Source organism: Mytilus galloprovincialis, chromosome 2 (assembly GCF_965363235.1).
Source record: "Mytilus galloprovincialis chromosome 2, xbMytGall1.hap1.1, whole genome shotgun sequence".
Taxonomy (NCBI): Eukaryota; Metazoa; Mollusca; class Bivalvia; order Mytilida; family Mytilidae; genus Mytilus; species Mytilus galloprovincialis.
The window spans coordinates 64,333,082-64,357,138 of NC_134839.1; the positions used below are offsets into that span (position 1 = coordinate 64,333,082).

The 24,057-nt window shown below is 32.9% G+C and overlaps 1 protein-coding gene and 1 long non-coding RNA gene across 2 annotated transcripts; both read left to right on the plus strand.

The window, feature by feature from the left end:
- Positions 1-6,479: 6,479 nt before the first annotated feature.
- On the plus strand, positions 6,480-8,739 carry LOC143064110 (uncharacterized). Its single transcript, XR_012975186.1, has 2 exons — positions 6,480-6,588; positions 7,484-8,739. It is a non-coding gene; the product is annotated as an uncharacterized LOC143064110 (long non-coding RNA).
- A 9,921-nt stretch (positions 8,740-18,660) lies between these two features.
- Positions 18,661-22,245, plus strand: LOC143062524 (uncharacterized). The gene is made up of 2 exons (XM_076234190.1): positions 18,661-19,022; positions 21,464-22,245. The coding sequence occupies exons 1-2, from the start codon at positions 18,663-18,665 to the stop codon at positions 22,154-22,156; spliced, it is 1,053 nt and encodes a 350-aa protein (XP_076090305.1). The 5' UTR covers positions 18,661-18,662; the 3' UTR covers positions 22,157-22,245.
- The last annotated feature ends 1,812 nt before the right edge of the window (positions 22,246-24,057 follow it).

The following is a 24,057-nucleotide window of genomic DNA, read 5'->3' on the forward strand; positions in this document are numbered from 1 at the left end:
CATGGAGGATTGACGAATATATTCGATTAGAAGAACCTTTTTTATGCTTTGATATCTTTTGTTTTAGTTAGAATATGATTACTCCATTTCAATCACTAGCACAAAATGTAAAAAGAGGTAAAATGGTTTTTTTTCTGTGTATATAAAAAAAAACCGTCAAGAACTTTAAATATAATTCTTATTTAATTTTATCCAGTCGACATGAGTGTGTTTTATAAAATTATAGATCAATATTGTAACGTTTAAAGTTATTAGACAAAAACATTCAGTGTATCTGTACAGGATACGCGACGGATATAAATAAAGGCTATTGGTACTTTACGGAACGGAACGGAATGTAAGGTATTGTAGGAGTGATGCAAAATTTCGAAAAAATCATTAAAACAATTAGCTTTAAATTTCTCTGTTTACGGTTTTCAATAAACAAATTACAAAAATACGCAACGCCATGGAAAATTCAAAACAGAAAGTCCGTAATCAAAAGGCAAATTCAAAAACTCAAAAACATCAAACGAATGGTTAACAACTGTCATATTTCCTGAGTTGTACAGGAAATGTCTGATGTAGTAAAGGGTGGATACACCTGGTTTTATAGCTAGCTAAATTTTGTATGACAGTCGCATACAATTCCCTCAAATAGACAATAATATATAACGTCAGGAAATGTCGTGTAGATCTTCATTGATGTCCTGATAAATTGATACAATGAATTTGATGCATTGGCAGGTCAGAGAACAACGCCTTACTCCTTTTATTCATTGTGATATCTAAGACATATTGATTGTGATTTTAACTTTTTAAATCAGTTATCTCGTTCCGTTCCGCTCCACAACGTACAAAAGAATTGGTATTTAACGGAATGGAACGGAAATTACAAAATTTCCTTAAAATTACAGCACCAAGAGAATCATTCAAACTCAAGTCGAAAATGCTGATAATGTCACAAGAATATGAAAAAAAAATAAACAGAAACACTAGTATACAAATAAAGGCAACAGTAGTATACCGCTGTTCAAACTCATAAATCCATGGACAAAAAACAAAATCGGGATAACAAACTAAAACTGAGGGAAACGCATGAATTTAAGAGGAGAACAACGACACAACACTACAATGTAACTAACACACACAGAAACGGACCAAGCATCAGACAAAATCCCACGAGAATAGCAAATGTAACATCAAAACCAAATACATGAATTTTGGATAGACAAATACCGTGACACGTCTTATCGCAATGTCAATTTACACTCAAAAATAAGAGAAAACAAACGACGCAACGTTAAAGTGTAACACACACAGAAACGAACTATAATATAACAATGGCCATATTCCTGACTTGGTACAAGACATTTTTAAAGGAAAAAATGGTGGGTTGAACCTGGTTTTGTGGCATGCCAAACCTCGCACTTTAATGGCAATGTTAAATATAACATAGAAATGACAACATAATATTACAGGACTACAATACAAATAAATAGGAAAACGTATTAGACAAAGAAACATATGATTAATGAATAACAAAAAGCATCAGGTTTAAAAAACACAACATCCACAACCATAGAAGGAGCAATACAAACCACAAAAAAACCGTGATCTCAGGTGCACTAAAACGGTAAGCAGACACTGCTCCATATGTGAATTTTAAAATCTTTATGTCTATGACTGTCTTGGTAGAGTTGCTACTTTGGTCATTTAAACTTGATCTAAAGGGTTTTGAGCTTTGAGGATATTGAAATACAATCACATTCTAAGACTTTATATACAGACCCGTGTCCTTCTTACACATTTTAGTCATTTTTATGAAACACTACCATGTTTATTCTAGCTCATATTATATTCAACTTACATCTATACACCTGGAAAAAAAGTATTGCAACACTTCCATTGAAAACAGTGTACAATCATATGATTGTATAATGGTTATAATTTGGGTTCTGCTGAATACTTTTGATCTGTTAATGGTTTAAAATTTAATTTGTTTTATTAACTTACATTTCAGACAAAATTGAGACCAAAGAAACGCATCATTAGAGCTGTGCTGAAAAAGTTATTCAAGCTTTGTCTTGAATGTCTTCTATACCGACATGTTATAAAAGTCATTTTTACAGCTAACTAAACATTTGTTACAGAAAATGTGTGTTAAACTAGTCATTTCAAACAGTTTTGTATGAGTTAATGCATAACAAAATCTGTGTTTATTGCAGAGCTAATGTTTTGGAAAAATGAGGCCTGCAAAATTTGCATTTTTTGTGAAAAGCGCGAAAAACTATTTCCGTGCAGCTGTTATGTCCTATCCATGTAGAATTAATATCTGATAAAAACTAAGTTAATACCATGCATTTAATTTTAAAACATAAACGGATTAAAAGTATTTGATAAATCCAAATTATACACATTCTACAATCCTGTCACTTTACATTGTTTTTAATGGAAGTGTTGCAATACTTTTTTCCTGGTGTATATAATTAGTTTACTAATAGTTTCTTATAATTGTTCAAATCAGAAAGTAAAATACTCGTTTCTGATGGTCGGAAAATAAATGGATTTAAAACAATAATGGTACTTATTCTTTCCATTATTCTGATGCATTAACATTCATAACAAAATGAAAATAAGAAGAACCATAGTATATGACACACGCTTACGCTATTTCTATTATCATTCAAATATCTATTATGAGACAAATTTAAAGAGAGGCAAAATATATCAAAGTGATATTCAAACGAGATTCAACCTAATAAACTGTCTAGGAAAAATCCAAAAAGTCTTAAAAAGGATGACAAAAAGACTGGACTGGACTGTGTCGATGGAAACTGCGGAATTCACCGCTTAAATTTCCGAGGTCTGTTAAAGCTGTTAACTTTATGAGTCTCTGAAAATGTTAAAGTTTCGAAGTATCCACATGAGATCCACATGACTAAGCCAGCCACTTACCTATTTGATATTTTGAAGTATATATATATAAAGGCAACAGTAGTATACCGCTGTTCAAACTCATAAATCCATGGACAAAAAAACAAAATCGGGGTAACAAACTAAAACTGAGGGAAACGCATTAAATTTAAGAGGAGAACAACGACACAACACTACAATGTATACCTTTATATATATAGCTAAATATTTTACTTCCTGTTTGGTTAGAGGCTTCATAGATGAAACACTATATAGTTCACAGTTTTAGTTGATGGTAGAATCATTTAGACTAAGTTACAGTATTAAAGCATCTTTCAATTTTCTAACTCCAATACTTGTAGTTGAAGTATAAAAAAACATCAGTTATTTAGTAGCGGTTCATTCGTATATGTACATGCGTGGTTTCTAATACATTTAGAAAACACAGGATGACTGATCAAGATTTTCTCACGAGGTTTCTCATAAATAAAAAAAAACGTCATAACATTTAAGCATATCAATATAATTGTAGATTTTATCTTTAAACATATTTCACCTGTGACTTATATATTTCTTCTTCGTGTATTATCTTCTTAGAAATTCGCACAGATTAAAAACAGTTTTGAACCCAACCTCGAAAAAACCCAGACAATCTTAATGAAGCTTTCTAGGTTGAATCCCTTCCCTCCTGTTATATTTTAATGCCTGTACAAGTTTTTTTTTATATATTTGTTATACTTAATACCGAATACAGTTAATAAAACCATGAATGTCAAACAATTTGTTTTCAAATTATAGAAAAAAAGTCCCTTCAAGTAAAACGCAATACATCAATTATATAGAGTTGTTATAGTTCTAAGTAAACATAAACCATAAAAAAAGACAAAATATGCATGGTTTTAAAAATGCAAAGCAGCTACAAAATTTATAACGATAAAACATATACAATTGTAACCTGAATATTCCAATCGTTACATATATATAAAGTCCTTTCATTACTATTTATGTTTTTCTTTGCATCTTTAATTCAAAACGGCAAATCCCTTATCAAATAGCAAAAGATAAAACATATTCCTGACTTGATACATGCAATTTTCTTTGTAGTAAATGGTAAGTTATACCTGGCTTTATGTCTAGCTAAACCTCTCAGTTGTATGACGGTTGAATAAATTCCATTATATTGACAACAAAACAAGATTAAAACAAATGGACATAGTACATGATGTAATTGGTAAACATGTCAAAATGAGGCATAGCAGTCATTATTGTGTTATAATCATAAAAAATGAAATGGCGTATAGGCAAAGCGCATACGCAAAAAAATGAATGACAAGAATACAAGAAATGACCATAGCACAATAACACAACTGAATACCGGGATATAGAAATACCGAGCCATGCCAAAGGGATATTACCAACAATTGACTAAAATGTAAACGTCATAACTTATAAAAAGAAATGAAATAACTCTTTAACATTTCAGTAAGATGTTACACAACGTCAGTACCTATAATCTATACTTAGACGTTGTTCAGCATAAGTAAACACATGTTTTATTGGTCGATTGAAAACAAAACTTTACGACAAAAGAGATGATTTCAGCTTTTTAATTGTGAACTTTCCATTTCTAAGTAGCAACATTCCAGCAGCACCTGCATACGGAGTATATATCTCCCAATTGATACGATATTCCCGTGCTTGCATTTCCTATCATTATTTTCTTGATAGAGGGTTGTTGCTCACAAGGAAGCTATTAAATCAAGAGTTCCAAATGGTGAAGTTGAAATCATATCTTCGTAAATTTTACGGACGCCATCACGAGTTGGTTGACCGTTATGGAATAACCGTTTCACAAATGATTTCGGATATGTTCCTTACGTCGTAACTACAATCCGCTTCTCTTTCATAAATGTGACCTACCGAATTAGACTATTTACCGGATTTGTTATCGCATAAGCAACACGACGGGTGCCACATGTAGAGCAGGATCTGCTTACCCTTCCGGAGCACCTGAGATCACCCCTAGTTTTTGGTGGGGTTCGTGTTGTTTATTCTTTGGTTTTCTATGTTGTGTCGTGTGTACCATTGTTTGTCTGTTTGTCCTTTTCATTTTTAGCCATGATGTTGTCAGTTTATTTTCGATTTATGATTTTGACTGTCCCTCTGGTATCTTTCGTCCCTCTTTTTATCAGTTTTCACGGTTTCATCTTTTTTTATATATGTTTGACCCAGTACTAAAATTGAAAATAACACTTTATAAATTTTGTGCTTCTGATGCGATTAGAATTGACCAGAAACATTCAAACTCAAATATTTATAATTAGTTTAATAAAGCTACTAATTTCACAAGAATTCGAATATTCGTTTATCATTAACAGTTCTGAACAACTTGACGAAACAAATAACCAAACTGTACATTATTCAGTAAAAGAATAGCATCAACGGAATTTTGTTTTAAATTAATATGAATATGTCAAGGGGGAAATTCTTTGAAAAGCTTTCAATTAACGAAAGTTGTGCATTTTCTGTTCTTTAGTAGGGTTGTTGTCTCTTTGACACATTTCACAATTTCCATTCTCAATGTGATGTAGAATGAAATTTAAAACAGTGTGGCTTTGGCCATTGATTGACACATTATATTCATCCATTGACTGGGACAATTTACGTGAACGTTTTTCTGTAACGACCACTGTTCGCGACGTACCTACTATAGACATTTAAACTGTTGTGTCACCAAAGGTTTCTTAACGCCTTTAATTAAAATAATTCAAAAAAATAATCAGGAATAACCTTCATGTTTTGATTTATATAATTGATATAAATCAAAACATCGTGTAATTTCTGATTAGTTTTTCGAATTACTTTATTAAGGTGTTGAAAACCTTTGGTGACCCCATAGTTTAAGTGTCTTTAAAAAGTATATAGTGAGCAGTGGTCGTTACATACAAACGTTCACCTAAATTGTCCCAGTCAATGAATGAATTTAATGTGTCAATCAATGGCCACAGCCGCACTGTTTTGAATTTCATTCTATTATAATTCACAATGACTGATACGATTTCCCTGAGAAAAAAAATTATCCTGTGAAAGTATTAGTTTTTTTACATTTTCATTTGAAAATAAGCTAAATATAATCAACTATAGCTATGATATTGATTAACACTTGCAAAAATGAAATAAAAAAAGACTGGTTTGCATCGGTGGAAGACTGCGGCTTGAACCGCTAGATTTCTCATGTGACGAAAGGGTTTTACAACGAAGTATCCACGTGACTAGGCCAATCATAGCATTGAAATCACTATATATATATATATATATATATAGTTCCTTATTGATATTGATTACGAAATACAGTAAATATAACTTATTTGTTCATTTAAAACGTGAGATTCATCACACAATATTCTTATAGAATACAAGTATAATATAACTGTAACGCAAGTCTGAATTGTTGTAATAAGATTATTTTCGCAAGCTTATTATTATGATCTATTATCAATTTCCTCGTTGTGCAATATTGATCAATATTGTGTTCATAATTAGATAATGCTATAAATAAACTCATCATTTTAAAGAATAAAATTGTCATGTCTTGTCTTGTCTTGCTATATGGGATTTCCCCCGATTAACACAAATGTCTACTTTCGTTTAAAGACGATCTCAAACGAAAGTAATATTTGGGCAGCAAATCCGGTAAGTCAATTATAAAGCAATATAAAACACTGTGATGCCCATGCATAAATAAGTTGAGTAAATAAGCAATTATGGCTGTATATATTTATATGTATATTGCATGCGTCAATAAACATTGAATTGTATCGCTACATATACAATACATAACATTTATAACATTTATATATACATTTTGAAAAGACTTCCGTATTTAATCTTATTATAATATATGTATATATACAGCAACAAAATTAGTCGCATCTAATTTGATCCAGCATCTTTCATTGTGCCTGCCTGTCTGTATATATCTGGTGCTAATATATGTATCAAATTCAGGCAATTTAATGCAGAAAGGGAAATGACCATCATAACATATCATGGAAAGAGAAAGTAGAAATAAGGAAAATGTACACTGTTGTCACTGTATGCGAATGTTTTTGTTTTGTGTCATAGTCCTGTTGTATTGAAACACAAACTGACACACTCACATACTAATGTGATCTACTGTGTTTTCGTCGGTCTACGACATATGTTCGTCTAGACTGATTGTATTAAATTTAAGAAATTTAAATTAGTTGTTTGCACTGTATGACAAATATCTCTTTGAGTTAAATAATCGACAATTAAATTCATTGGCCAAACGAAGCTAGTACACGACTAAATGAATTATTATTCTTTGAATGAACGATATTTATTATGACAATTGTTGTGTATGGATATGTGCACAGATATTTACATTTGGTCTTTATATATGTTACAGTAGTTCTTTCTGTTGGAAAACAGGGAATATAATATGATACAAATGCATGCAATAATTACTAGTACTTGACTCGCTAAAATATAAATAATAAAATATGTAGTTGCACGTGAAGACTGATTTATCAAAAAGAATTCAACGCCTTCTTATTTTTAAAAGGACAAAATATCTGGAAACCAAAAAGATGCCTATACAAGACTACATTTACCGTGTGTTGAGAGATGACGAAAATACAGCAGAAGGCCTTAAAGCCAGAAATCCCGAAGCAACCATAACTCCAATCTCACACATTGCAGGCAAGAAGGATTCTCAATATATTTCGACTACTGCAACTCTTGGAGCTGCGAAGACGTTTTTAGGTCTAGCAAAAGACCGAAACAAGAAGAAGAAGATTATTCAGAAGACATACAGAATTGTGAAGATAAATGTTAAAAAGCTGACGAATGTCAAAATTATTGATCTTTCAGATCCTGCAGTGTTGGATAAGTATATTCCAAAAGACCCAGAGAAGCCAAAATATAACAGTATGCTTCGTAACTGGGCGAAAAAATACGAAGAAGTGCTTGTCGCAGGCACCATACCCGCCAACTGTATCGAGACAATACAAGATGAAGTGGCATCAGATAACTATGATCCATCAGACTATTCGGAATCCGAGGATTTGGTTTCTTCCTTGTCGGATGACATGTCGGCACTTAGCGTAAAAAAATAAACTTTCAGTACGTTTAACTTCCAATTATGATCTTCCTGCTATGGGAGAAACACATGTTTCGATTGCCTTGAACTTATTCAATAAATTTAGTTAAAAGGACACGGTCAAATATAATATATGATTTTGACTTGAAAGTGAGATAACGGATGTTTTGATTTTAAATCAGCTATAGTTTTGTAGTGCTATTAAAAGTATCGTGATATATGAAAATTTCAAATGTCAATTGTTCTATGTTTTTATTTTTAAAATGCTTTTATATATCGTTTTTTTATTACTGTTAAATTTTAAATTATATCTCATGTTTCAATTTTTCGTAGACAGTAGAATGATTTAGATACAGATGCACGAGAAAAATGACAGCAAGGAGAAGTTAAAAGTTAAGTTTTATATTCTCTTCTGAAGTTAATCCTGACATTCCAGCTGGACATCACATGCAGACCTTCTCTCTGAATAATTAAAATGAACCAAGAAAATTTTGAAGAAATGTGTGTTTACGTTACATATACAGCTTCGGTTTCCATCGTGTAAAATCACTGTACCATGCAAGATGTACCTCTAGCAAAAGAATGGATTCAGAAGCTAAATGCATATACATGTAGTATTCGTTGATTTAAAAGCTTGATACAAATAAAACAAGTTAACTGAAATATTTCATTTTAGATTCGACAATAAATAGAAAACATTAATAATGCCATCATATATACATTTTGTACATGATTTATATCCGTACTTGCTATCATATATAACTATACTATCTTGTCTATAAATATCGGTGTTGCTATTGTGAACTATAATTTCAACGTGTGTTTTATGAAAACTGATATCACTCATTATTATAAGCGAGAGTTCTTTGTATCTAAAAAAATCAAGCATAAGCCAACAATAACATACAAAGTAACATACGGTTGGACAGGTTAGAAATATCAGGATACAGGTTAAATAGTTTAACAATCATATCCGTTGTGGTTTTTCTTTTGTATGGGTTTCGCCTATCCCCCAAGTAAAGAAAATCACGGCCATGCAGGTCCGTGATACAAGCGGCCAGGTCCGCATATTTAAACACATGTACACTGTACAATCTACTGTAACAGTTACAGTATCAAAAAAAACAAAAAGCGGCAAGGTACGCATAAAGAAATAATTTTTACTCAAAATTCATTCATTCATTTTAGCATCAAGTTTCAATACAAGACATGGAAAGATATGCAATATCCTATCCTTCAAGTTCAGAAAATCACGGCCAGGTCCGTGATACAAGTGGCCAGGTCCGAATATTAAAAACACGAAAACTGTACAATCTACAGTTACAATATCAAAAAACAAAAAGCGGCAACTGAAGGTCCGCATAAAGAATTTTTATTCAAAATTCATTCATTCACTTTAGCATCAAGTTTCAATACAAGCACATTTGAAATAAACCTATATTCGTTTAAAACCGAATTCTCAGCAGATTCCATGTTGAAAAAAATAGAAGGGTTTCATACTCAACAAAGTCTTGCACAAAACCAACAAACTTGCCGGTGTCAACAGACTCCAGCATCGGCCATCAAACTGTCGATTGCAAGTTAGAGATAACCAATGTACCGTTAGCTCTACTTAATTGAATTTTAAAATTATTTAATTAAAATGAACCGGACAGCTTTCCAAGTCAAAATCACTGCCTTTAAACACGCCAAGTTGACCTTTTGAGCTTTTCTACGTTTTTCCACATCTGATGCGCAATTTGATCCGAAAATGCACAATCTAACCAGTGCCCACATATGAACTTGCACCAGACAGTATAAGCTAACCTCTTAGCTTAAAGGGAAGTCTCTGTATTGGTGCTAACACGCAATTAGGTAAAGATTTTAGTGAAGAATGCCAAAATTCTAACTCTTTAATAGACACAAGATCTAACTTAACTCTACGAGTCTAGAGTCCCAAGAGGATCGATCATTTACTAAATGATGTAAGTGTCTTGTCAAAATTCTACATATATATTACCAAATGTGGGTGATAATGCAATGATTTTACCAATATCCGCTGCAACTTTTCTTGCAGTCGTATTACAAGGATTCATAAGAGCTAAAGCAATAATATTCAAAATATTCAAACATTTTCTGTTCGGGTACACTTAAAGTACCCCTATTTAAATCCCATTCAAATCCAAGCCAGTCTTAACTTTTGTATAGCTTCCACACATTTTTTACATTTTTTACATAATTTGGCAAAAACACAGCTGACAATAAATCAGACAATACTTCTTTTGACACTTTTAAACATAATTTTTCAGTATTTCCAAATCCAAGTCCATAATCTAGATATATATTAAAATATATAGATTAATTTGAATCCTTTACTATGCCAATATTTTACTAGAGGGAGTACCATTTTACTGAAACTGTAACAAGCTGAGCTCAGCACTAAAGATACAGCTGAAGTGTTAATATTTAACTTTAGTGTCACTTTTCTATGAAAACCCAAGAAACTTTTTTGATTCAACATGCATATCTATATGTAGGTACCCTGATGATGTCTTGAATCAAATTTAAATGCAAAATTTGTATTTACTGCATACATTTTGGCCTCTTTTACAACCTCGTATTTAAATTTAAATAACATTTCGTATTGATGTACGTGTCTGCGGTCAAGAATCAACCATTCCTTGCCAGTCCAGTTGACCGACACCGATAAAGGATTAACAACAAAAGGGGGAGTGCTAACTTTCTTAGCGACTCCCGTACATACCAAAAAATACAGACGTAGGTGCATCGGTAATTTTCAAAAAATAGCCAGATTCAAGTATAGGCAAAACTAAATTTTTTAAACTCGGCCAATATTTTTTTTCCTTTTCAAAAATGTAGTCTATTATATAATCGACCTTTTACATTATAAAATTGTACTAACTCATTCTCATACTCATATGTGTCTTAACATAAATTAAAGTCAATCAAAGATAATACCTCATTTGGAACTGCTGTTGTTGTTAGACTTATTGGCTTATTTCTGGACAGTTAGACGACCAATGCCCTGTGGAAAACAACGAGAAAGCATCAGCTGTTTATAGGGTTGCTTGTAGGATTATCAACTTCACTTCTATCAGCTTTTGTAAACAAGAACAAGTTTTTCTTGAAAACATAACAGAGAAGATATAAGAAAATGGAAATCAATTAATATCATGTAGGTTCATTGGTTCGATATGCAATAAATGATCACTACGCATAAAGTTTTATTGAAAAAAAAAGGTATCACCAGAGACATATATGTGTATATATGTCTCTGGTATCACTAAGTTGTATATGTTGTAAAAAAAAATGCAGGCAGAAGTGCATCCATGATTCAATATCAAACTTACAAATATAAAAGATACAAGTCATTTCCATATGATTATTACATTTTGTTCTTATGTTCTGCTGTTACACTAGAGCAGGTTAGGTTGAGGGTTCATCGCTCAAATATTTAATCCCGCCACATTCTATATGTTTCTCAAATCAGGTTTATAAAATCATAGTTAGTGGGTGTTATTGGTTGTTGTCTGTCATATTTGATTTTCGTTTAATTATATAATAAATATAAGATGTAGTATGATTGCCAATGTGATAACTCCCCACAAAAGACCAACTGACACAGGAACTAAACATATATAGGTTAGCATACGGTCTTCAACAATGATAACAGCCAATTGCTTGTTATAAATAAGGTTGCTGGTTTTGTCTTCTGAAATGTTTCATATTTTTTCATGTTATGGCCTTCCTATTTGACTTTCCGGTATGGGTTTTGCTCATTGTTGAAGGCTGTATTTTACATATACTGTAAACCAACTTATTTTCGCGAATATACTTTCAGTAAATGCCGTCATTTGGACTTTTGTTGATAGTTGTAGCAGGGGCGGATCCAGCCATTTTAAAAAGGGGGGTTCTCAACCCAGGACAAAGGGGGGGTTCCAACTGTATGTCCCCATTCAAATGCATTGATCGGCCAATAAGGGGGGGGGGGGGTTCCAACCAACCATCCGCCAATGTGTACGATAGGCATTCATTCCCGATCACCTTATTTTATACTGCATATACACGGTACATACACTTGTCTAAAATACTTGAGGAAGATATGATGATACAACAAAATGTAAACAACACTTTATTATTTTCATGCGTCCGAAGCGCTTTTCTGGATTTATATACCTTCATCAGTAAAAGTCAAATTATTTTAAAGACAATGTATAAAAACCGACACATGCAGTTAAAGATCTATATAACCAAAAAAGGACATAAAAAAATTCCAAACCAATGTAAGGCCAACTAGTTGTAACCATTTGTTTCCGTAATGATTTCAAATTTATAATTAGACCGTGAAAGTTAGTCTTGCGGTGTTTTCTTATAAATATATAGTATACTGAATCTCCTTAATTTCTAAGTTCTAGTGTTTAACGTTGATCAATAATTTTAACAATGGGACGGTTTACGCATAAGGGCCAACCCTTAGTAAAATCACGATATATTCAAGCCCCCATATTATAAAATTATTTCGATTCTAATAGGACAAATACGTATATACGGCAATTCTTTTGGATCGAATCGCTCTATAGGTTGAAGCTAATATTTGCAGTTCCTATAAATAAACGCACAATAAGAATAAGAATAAGAACTAGATTTGCCATTGCAAGAAATAGCGGATGGCACCCTTCCCCCATTGCCACTAAACTGCAGCCAGTTCGAAAATTCCAAAGTCAAAGACCGCATCTACAGATGTTTATTAACAGTGTTGTAAAGTTTCCTCAATTTGAGAGCATTTTGAAGTTTTTGAAATTTTTGTAGTTTCCATGGCAACGGCGGCCATTTTGGAAATTCCGAAGTCAAAAGTCTGATCTTTACTTGCCATTGGTCATTTATAATGAATTTCATTAAGTTTGGAGCATTTTGAGATTTTTGGACATTTTTGCTGTTTCCATGGTAACAGTATTCATTTCGAAAATTCCAACAACAGTTTCAATATCGACTTATGCCATGTTACATATTCATAAAGTTTCTTTGAGTTTGATCTTATATTCCTTTAGAAAAGGCTGGTTTGATGTTTTTTCCCATAGGTATAATGTTAAACTTTTCTCCAGTTGCCATGGCAATGGTACAGAATTTGCAGAAGCTAAGTACTGTTGGCACCTCAGGGCACCACTGCCAACATTTACATAAAGCTTCATTAGGTTGGCTCTTATAACAAAAGATTTAGAATTTGCATTTTTTTTTACATTTTATAAGTTTCCATGGCAACGGCAGCCATCTTGATGATGCCATACCCCGATTGCACAATTTCATATAGTGGTCTACATTCTGGTATAGTTGCATCAATATTGTTCAAGCCAATTCTGAGAAATAGCATGGACAAAAAAGTGTGGAAGAATAAATATAAGAAAAAAAGAAACGAACAATAACAATATGTCACCCCAACTCCGTTGAGGGTGCCATAATAAGAATTTTATTAATCTAATCAAGAACCCACAAAGGGCATCATTTTACAACACAATATGATTGGAAAAAGCAAAACAGAAAACTAATACATACTATAACGTTATGAACAGGATCAGAGCCTAACACAACATGTGTTTTATATAACTATTATATTAAATCTTATAACAATAAAATACTAAATTACTTCATATATTTTGTTTACATCTGGATCTTATTTCTAAACCTTTAATAATGTAATTTCCTAGGCACATGAGAGTTGGTAAATGCTCATTTGCAAACAGCCAGAAATATTTCTCATCATTAGGTAGTTCTTTAAAATTAGTACAAAAAGTGATAACTTTATCCATGGAAGTAATATTGAAAGGAATAACATCGTCGTCACTTCAAAGGTTTCATCTGCGTTACCGCCCATGCATCTTTCAATAACTTGTTAATTGGTTCAATATCTGGCATGGAAGTTGATTCTCCGCATGTGATCGATCAAATCACTGACACTTATTGGTCATTTTCGTGTTCACGGAGAACTACGAACAGACAAGTTTTTGTCGTTTATACGTGCGAAGTAACCCGAATAGTCCATTCGTTATATTCCGTTGATGTACGCTGCCGAAAAGAGTCATTCGTTCAATTTTTATTTTAGTCCAATTTTTCCGTATTTTTGGTTAGTTTGATCATAATAGTTTAAACCGACAGCTATCACATACGAAATTGGAGAACAAGATTGTGTCATTTCAATTTTAATATTTACAGACAGTTAAAAAAACATTTCCGTAAGTTAAGAAGATGATTGTAAAAAAAATACGTTTGGACCCCCTTTATTAAATACGAAAAATCTAAATCCTTCGTGTATTTATAGTCAATTAAAATATTCAAAATTCTAAACGGTTCTATCCTTCAATTTAAGTTCTTGATACATAAACTAATTTGTGTAAAAATGAATTTACCGTAAGACAGATAGATTCAAGCCCATTTCGTCGGTTTGTTATAATTTTTGCTGTATAGCTTAAAATTATTATATTAATATAAGCTTTCCATAATAATATATATTTACGAAAATATTATCCCCATTTTAGTTGTCCAGTTTCAATAATGCAATCAATAACATTTATGTCATATACATAAATTTAGAATACTTGAAAGTAAATATTCTTTTATTCAATCTCGATTAACTTTGCACATTTCAACAGTAAAAAAATCTATGCCTACATTTGCCTACATTATTTTGTTAAACATCATGTGAAACCTGATCGATTCATCGGTATTTATCTGCTTAACTCGGGATCCGCTTTTAACCGGAAAATACTTTTAGAACAGTTTAAAACAAACGGTAAAAAGCAAAAATATGCTAAATTAAATACAATTTTCCATGATAAACTGCTGTAGTTTGAACAATTCTCGTCCGTTTTTCAAGTTTTTTTTACATCATACGACTTCATCTGAAGGCAGAGGTTTTATATGATACAACAAATGGAAGTTTTTAACGACCTTGACTGGCTATACAGCCCTTGCACGGTCGGTTATATGATACAGCGCCACCTTCTTATTTATAAACCTCGGATTTCACACAGGTACTTTAAAATTACCGGACTCGATAAAATCACGTGACTGATAAGAAATTGCAGCTGCCATTTTACAACCGCGGTATCACAGATAGTAACCAAAGGGGTCTTACCGCTGAGACTATAATTGGATAAAAGCATATAACTTTAGTACAGGGATCTACAGGCCGTTAATACATGCTAATTACTCGATGTTATTCCTTTTAAATATTACTTCCATGCTTTATCAAATAATAATTTCCTCTGTTCATCATATAATGGACAATTTACTGTAAAATGGGTCTCATCTTCAATAGAATTTGATCCATGTGATAAGCAGTGATGACATAGACGTTGAGTTCTCTCTATGTATTTTTTATTATATCTATCTTTCTCAATTTTAAGATCATGAGCACTTATTCTCATTTTACATATAGCTCTTCTTATACTAAAATCTTTAATTGATAAATAAGCCTCCTTTACAAAGTCAGTCTTGAGGTTGAAATAATTCTCTAATTTACTATTACCTTGTGATAAGGTTTCAGATCTTTTGACCAACCAAAATGTTTTGAAACTATTACAAAGTTTACATTTTACAAAAATAAAATTTAATTAATTTATTGAGCTTTGTATCTAAATTTTGTATATCAAGTGATTGAAGTACATATTTCATAGATGAATACCAACAATTAATGTTTTCTGCATCTAAAATTTTATTACAAACATAAGCATCATAAAGTAACCCTGTGTCCAACTTGTTAAGCCTGTGTACATATTTTACCATAGATATAATGACAGAAAAATAAAGAGGAAATCTTGCAACCTCTGATAACACTGCTAAATTTGAGGCTTTCTTATTTACACCAAGAATATACTTTAAATATCTAAAATGTGATTTTTCCAAATAATCATTTATGTAGATTAATTCAAATAGATAATCACTTTTTTTCTTGCAAGCAGCAGAGTTAATTTTAAATGAACCCCAAATTTCAATACAATATAATAAAATTGGTTTTATTGTGTGATCATATAAATGAATTGCAGTATGATAATCAATACTTGGATTACAAGCTGACATGGATTTTTGTAATTTAAATTTTGCCTTTAAGGACTTTTTGAATAGCCCTTCTTTCCCCTGTTGAAAAAGACCACTAGAAGTAAAGACTACCCCTAAATATTTACATTTATTAACACATTCTATAGCCTCTTTAGCTAAATAAAATGATTCCTTTAAAAATTTTCCAGGCTTGTTAAAAATTAAAACTTTTGTTTTGGACAAGTTTACAATAAAATTAGCGCAAAAGAACGGAGCAAGCTGAATAAAAATTATAATAGCCTTTCAAGACGTCATAATTATTTGGACTAGCTGAATAAGTGACATGCCTTATCTTCGAGCGCATATCGACCTTTCGTTTTTTTAGTGATTAATTTATAGTCACTCTTCTCACGTGTCTTTGTTTAAAGACTTGTAATTGTGAACCAAAAAGACAATCAATAACTCCATACGAATTTCCACTGATCCAACTATTTTTCCTTGATTTTTTTGCAGTGTGTGATAGTCCACACGCGAGATGCAGCTAAGTTACTTCGCCGGATCACTATTCTATTTTTACGATAATTTGTTTACTACAGTAAATGCAAGGTTATCAGTAACCCGAATAATTCAGCCCCTCCCCGTAATCGATCTCTCCTACTTGCGAGTAAGTGGCACGGTTGTATTTGCATTCCAGAATTTAGGTTGCTCTTTTGTGTACCCACTTGGGTAAATGTATCTAAACAGTGTGATTGGACAAAAAAATACAGTATCAACTGAACATGCTTTCCCAAACTGAGGGATGAATCAGGTGTAGAAAAATATGAAATAATTTTACATACAGATGACTTGAAATGAATTTTTGTGAATGTTTTTAAATTTTGTATTCATTGCACCATAAAAGACCTAAAAGTACTAGTGGCCTTAGGTTTTAAAAATAGCAAAAAAAGTAAACGGTCATAATACATATTCAAATTCACTTCTGAATAGTAAAATGGTACTTCAGTTAACTGTGAGTGTAGATTTTTTTGCAGTGTTAGAAAGTGATGAAAATTCTAAAAAGGCTATCATTAACCCTTATGGGCCAGGAAATACTACCGTGCCACCTTAATGTAGTAAGCGGAATATAACGAGTCGACTGAATTATTCGGGTTAGGTAATCAGGTCAGATCGGATCTTTTGAATTATTCGGGTTAGGTAATCAGGTCAGATCGGATCTTTTTATGTAGATTAGATAAGATCACGGGAAAGATGTAGTGATACAAGGTCCCATTCTTTATCTTCAAGATGTATTCATTAGCTAAAATTAATTGATCATAGATAATGTATGCATGTTGAAATCTAATTAAATACAAAAATACTTCCGCTTTGATCTATTAATAAACACACACATCGTCTGCTACGTTGATATATATAAATAAGTCCATTTATCTGCCGGCTGGCGTAGTCGTGTGGATACTTCGTTAACACTGAAAACATTTTCTCTACCTGAAAAATACAGTGGGGGTTCGCCCCTGCTAGTTCCACTGACGCAGTCCAGCCTCTTTTTTATTACAATTATTGCTAATAAACACAAATAAACATTCTATTTTGTTATTATTTTCTTCCTTTTTGTACTTTTACCTTTTCTATCTTTAACTTTAGATAGAGATCGCATCATCTAATAAATTATTGATAAAATTGTAGTAAATTCACTTATGTATATACAACTCAGTTTTCAATGATTTACAATCAAAAATATGTTTCATTTGATTTTGCTTTTTAATATGCAGTACAATATACATTAAAAGGAGGTTTTACTTAATAAGATCTATCATTATGTATTAAAGTAATCATAAGTTAAGATGTAAGATTTTTAGTAAAATCTAAAAAGGTGATTTTCTCAGTGGAAGTTATATGAACGGACAACAACTGTCATATTTCTGACTTTGTACAGGAATTTTCAAAATTAGAAAATTGGTGGATTGAACCTGGTATTATAGCGCTAAACCTCTCACTTGTATGACGACAGACTGTCGCATCAAATTCCATTATATTGACAATGCATGAACAAAACAGACATAGTAGGTAAAATAGTCAAAATATGGGTACAACGGACCCGATGCCCCCTCTTTTTTCTGTTTTTTTTTTTTTTTTTTTTTTTTTGTTATATGCTGTTCATATTATTCAGTTCTGACTAGACTATATCAGGGTCGGATACAGCTATTTTTAAAAAGAGGAACCTTACCCAGGAAAAAGAGTCAGTTCTAACTAAATATTCCCATTCCAATGCATTGATCGTCAATAAAAAAAAGGGATTTCAACCTCCAGAATCCCGTCCCCTGGATCCGCCACTGACTAGAGTCTTAGTGTGTACAAACCAGACGTCAAATTATGTACTATAATAGAAGAAACAAATTTTAAGTAATTCCTGATTAAACTAAAATATGCACCCCGCTCTTTTCTCCCCTTGCCTTTCATTTTTTTTATTTTTAACAAGCATTTTTAAACTTACGGTCGGGATGACTCTTTAACCCAAACTCCTATGTCGTTCGGGTTGATTAGGGTCACTCGAGCCGTGCAGATTAAATGATATATACTACACTTTACTTGATGCCAAAAAATAGCCAAAAATATGGCCGACGAAACAGATGTCCCTCCCTTGGAGGACATGTCTGATTTGTTACAGAAAGTTCAGATAATAAAAGAAAAAAGAAACAAGACATCTTCACAGAAACAAGTTAAAACAGAAAAGAAAACCGTTTCAAATGGACACTGTGCAGTATCAGACAAAAACATGGCTCCTGCCAATAAACCAGCACAAATCCAATCAAAACCTGAAAACACAGAACTAAAACCAAACCCAAAACCATCAGCAGCAGTTTCACAATCATCTTCTGGCTTTGGAGGAATGAAAAAGGGTTCATGTTTGGTGGAGGCTCATCACAATCCAAACCATCACAAGAGAAAACAAAGGAACCATCTGTACCCTCAGGCGCGGATCCAGAGGGGGGGTTCCGGGGGTTGGAACCCCCCTTTTTTTTGGACGATCAATGCATTTGAATGGGGACATGTAATTGGAATCCCCCCCCTTTGTCCTGGGTTAGGACCCCCCCCCCCTTTTAAAATGGCTGGATCCGCCCCTGACCCTATGTAAAAACTAGAGGCTCTAAAGAGCATGTGTCGCTCACCTTGGTCTATGTGAATATTAAACAAGGGACACAGATGAATTCACGACAAAATTGTGTTTTGGTGATGGTGATGTGTTTGTAGATCTTACTTTACTAAACATTCTTGCTGCTTACAATTATCTCTATCTATAATAGTACTTTCTGTGGAAAATGTTATTGAAAATCTTCAAATTTTAAGAAAAAAATGTTAAAAATTGACTGTGAAGGGCAATAACTCCTTAGGGGGTCAATTGACTATTTTGGTCATATCGACTTATTTTTAGTTCTTACTTTGCTGTACATTATTGCTGTTTACAGTTCATCTCTATCTATAATAATATTCAAGATAATAACAAAAAAACAGCAAAATTTCCTCAAAATTACCAATTCAGTGGTAGCAACCTAACAACCGATTATCCGATTCATCTGAAAATTCCAGGGCAGATAGATCGTGACCTGATCAACAATTTTACTTCCTGTCAGATTTGCTCTTGATGCTTTGGTTTTTGAGTGATAAGCCAAAAACTGCATTTTACCCCCATGTTCTATTTTTAGCCATGGCGGCCATCTTGGTTTGTTGGCCGAGTTACCGGACACATTTTTTAAACTAGATACCCCAATGATGATTATGGCTAAGTTTGGTTAAATTTGGCCCAGTAGTTTCAGAGGAGAAGATTTTTCTAAAAGATTACTAAGATTTACGAAAAATGGTTAAAAATTGACTATAAAGGGCATAACTCCTAAAGTGGTCTACTGACCATTTTGGTCATGTTGACTTATTTGTAGATCTTACTTTGCTGAACATTATTGCTGTTTACAGTTTATCTCTATCTATAATAATATTCAAGATAAAAACCAAAAACAGCAAAATTTCCTTAAAATTACCATTTCAGGGGCAGCAACCCAACAACGGAATGTCCGATTCATCTGAAAATTTCAGGGCAGATAGATCTTGACCTGTTGAACAATTTTACCCCGTCAGATTTGCTCTAAATGCTTTGGTTTTTGAGTTATAAGCCAAAAACTGCATTTTACCCCTATGTTCTATTTTTAGCCATGGTGGCCATCTTGGCTGGTTGGGTGGGTCACCGGACACATTTTTTTAAACTAGATACCCCAATGATGATTATGGCCAAGTTTGGTTAAATTTGGCCCAGTAGTTTCAGAGGAGAAGATTTTTCTAAAAGATTACTAAGATTTACGAAAAATGGTTAAAAATTGACTATAAAGGGCAATAACTCCTAAAGACAACTGACCATTTTGGTCATGTTAACTTATTTGTAAATCTTACTTTGCTAAACATTATTGCTGTTTACAGTTTATCTCTATCTATAATAATATTCAAGATAATAACCAAAAACAGCCAAATTTCCTTAAAATTACCATTTCAGGGGCAGCAACCCAACAACGGAATGTCCGATTCATCTGAGAATTTCAGGGCAGATAGATCATGACCTGATGAACAATATTACTCCTGTCAGATTTGCTCTAAATGCTTTGGTTTTTGAGTTATAAGCCAAAAACTGCATTTTACCCCTATGTTCTATTTTTAGCCATGGTGGCCATCTTGGTTGGTTGGGCGGGTCACCGGACACATTTTTTTAAACTAGATACCCCAATGATGATTATGGCCAAGTTTGGTTAAATTTGGCCCAGTAGTTTCAGAGGAGAAGATTTTTCTAAAAGATTACTAAGATTTACGAAAAATGGTTAAAAATTGACTATAAAGGGCAATAACTCCTAAAGTGGTCAACTGACCATTTTGGTCATGTTGACTTATTTGTAGATCTTACTTTGCTGAACATTATTGCTGTTTACAGTTTATCTCTATCTATAATAATATTCAAGATAATAACCAAAAACAGCAAAATTTCCTTAAAATTACCATTTCAGTGGCAGCAACCCAACAACGGAATGTCCGATTCATCTGAGAATTTCAGGGCAGATAGATCATGACCTGATGAACAATATTACCCCGTCAGATTTGCTCTAAATGCTTTGGTTTTTGAGTTATAAGCCAAAAACTGCATTTTACCCCTATGTTCTATTTTTAGCCATGGCGGCCATCTTGGTTGGTTGGCCGGGTTACCGGACACATTTTTTAAACTAGATACCCCAATGATGATTGTGGCCAAGTTTGGTTAAATTTGGCCCAGTAGTTTCAGAGGAGAAGATTTTTGTAAAAGTTAACGCAGGACGACGACGGACGACGGACGCCGGACGCCAAGTGATGAGAAAAACTCACTTGGCCTTTCGGCCAGGTGAGCTAAAAAATGAGGAATCATTAAAACTTGATGAAGTACAGCAAGCTATGAGTGATACCATATCAAGCAAGAAAGATGAATGGATGACAGACGATTTACTAAGTAAGGTAGAAAAAAATGAAACACTTCTAAAGAAATTACAAGATCCTAGATTTATGGAGGCAGTAAATATGTTTCAAACAAACCCTACTGCTGCTATGGAAAGATATAAGAATGATAAAGAAACGCAAGAAGCATTTATGCAGTTTTGTGGACTTATGGGAAATCATTCCACAAACATTGCTGACAAAGATGGTAAAACAAAAGAAAAGACACCAGCACCACAAAAACCATCACCAAAGATTATAGAGAAAATAGATCCTGCAGACAGTAATAAATATGTCCCTACAAACCCGCCATCTGCTTCACAAAGGGGGACAATCCTTACAAGACAGTCACAAGGTGGCGCTGACATATCTGTTAGAAGTTCAACTAATCAAAAACAAGCTACTGCAGAAGATAAAAATAAAATGCAAGATATTTTATCTCAACCAGATGTAATGAACGTTCTAATGGATCCTTGGATACAAAATCTATTTCATGTTTTAAGAAATGATCCAGAGAGTGGACAAAGGATGTTATTAGATGCTGACAGTGAGAAGAAAAAGAAAATAAAGAAACTTGTTGATGTTGGAATGTTGCAGTTTCAAACATAAAATGATGCAACCCAAATCTTAAACATTCCTAAGACTATTCTATACTGAGACAAATTGATATGAAATTCATAAAAAGCAATGTATGAAGGGAAAATTTATACATCAACAGTATTCCTCATTATAAACAAAAAGATTCATAAATAAATGTGTGAAATGGCATTTATTAAAACAACAATACACATTTTATGCATTTCATATAAACACATTTTTAATGAGAAAAAAAAATATCGTAAAATTAACGTAAAATAATTTTTTTGCACTTCCTTTCTGCATGTTAGAATAGCTGTTCTTATGTCACGCTGTTTCACATTAATGGCTCTCACCACATGCTAAACTCGGCCCTACTTTCGACCTGTCCTTAGTAACGGGGCTTTAATCCAGTGGACATATTTGGTTACTGTTTCGCATTATTGTTTTAGCATTGTTCAGGCCCCGTTACGTCGTTTGAAATAGTTCATATTTTGGCATATTTGGGCCTTTTATAGCCTTGGCTACAGTTTTTCTTCCCTCATTGTTTAAGGCCATACAGCCGTGACTTATAGTTTTTTTTACCTCCACGCTCTTTGGTCTTTGGTGGATATTGATCCTATATCCAATCATTTCACAAGTTCTTATTGTGATACAGGTCAGAATGAGTATGTCTCTATTCTTGCTATCTAGTTTTAAAACATTCTTTAATAACTTTCCTCATAAGTAATACAATTATGACCAAATATTTTTTAATGCAAAAGAGGGGCGAAAGATACGAAATCGAAAATAAACTGACAACGCCATAGCTAAAAATGAAAACGACAAACAGACAAACAATATTACACATGATTCAACATAGAAAACTAAAGAATAAGCAACACGAACCCCACCAAAAATTAGGGGTGAACTCAGGTGCTCCGGAAGGGTAAGCAGATCCTGCTCCACATGTGGCACCCGTCGTGTTGCTCAAGTTATCACAAATCCGGTGAACCGTCTAATTCGGTAGGTCACATTCATGAAAGGGAAGGGGTTGTAATTAAGACGCAAGGATCATATCCGATATCATCTGTGAAACGGTGATGGCGTCCGTAAAATATACCAAGGGATGAAGCAACCTGAGCTACATTTGTAATGATGTATTTAATTCAATGATGTAATCCATTATATATTATCTATATCAACTGTAGAGGTTTAACGGATATCCATTATATTTATTTCTTGTGTACAGACATTGTTCGTGTTACATTTATGACTGCAGTGCACTTTCAATAAACTATTTGAAAATATTTCTATCTTTGTTTCAATATTCAATTTTCGTAGCAGTACATGATCCAAAACGAGGTATCATTTGTTTGAAATTAACCAATAATAGAGCTTGACAACTTCTCTCTAATATATGTAACAGACTTCTAATATTATATTTTACATTTTCTTAGATATGAAAGAGTGGCGAAATTCAAACTCATATGGCGAAAACAAACTTGACAACACCGTGATTAAATAAGAAAGAGAAAAAACAGACAATTAAAGAAGTACATAATCACAACATAAAAAATAAACTCAAGACTAAGCAACACGAGCCTCAACAAAAATCTCAGGTGCTCCGGAAGGGTTAGCAGATCCTAGATATTACTATTTATTATATTTTATTTTCCTCTTTTCTTTTTTCAGACTTTAGGATGTACTTATAGGTGAGGTTTACGCATTTGTGTCAAATGTTCGAACTCCTTGTGGTTTATCCATACATTACAAGGTAAAATATTTTGCCATATGACACCCATTTATTTTTTCATACAATATTCAATTATAGCTCATAAAAGGTCATTTATCAAAATTTTAGCAGATTGTTGATTTTCTTTCTTTTGATTGGAGACCCAAATAATACCAATGCAAATATAATGTAAAAGTCCGAGTCAGCCTTTTCCCACCAT

Bases quoted from the DNA above. Each gene is read 5' to 3' on its own strand.
- LOC143062524 (XM_076234190.1), top strand. From the start codon at position 18,663: ATGGCCGACGAAACAGATGTCCCTCCCTTGGAGGACATGTCTGATTTG. The intron at 19,023-21,463 runs GCGCGGATCCAG...CGGCCAGGTGAG, and splicing joins GGAACCATCTGTACCCTCAG to CTAAAAAATGAGGAATCATT.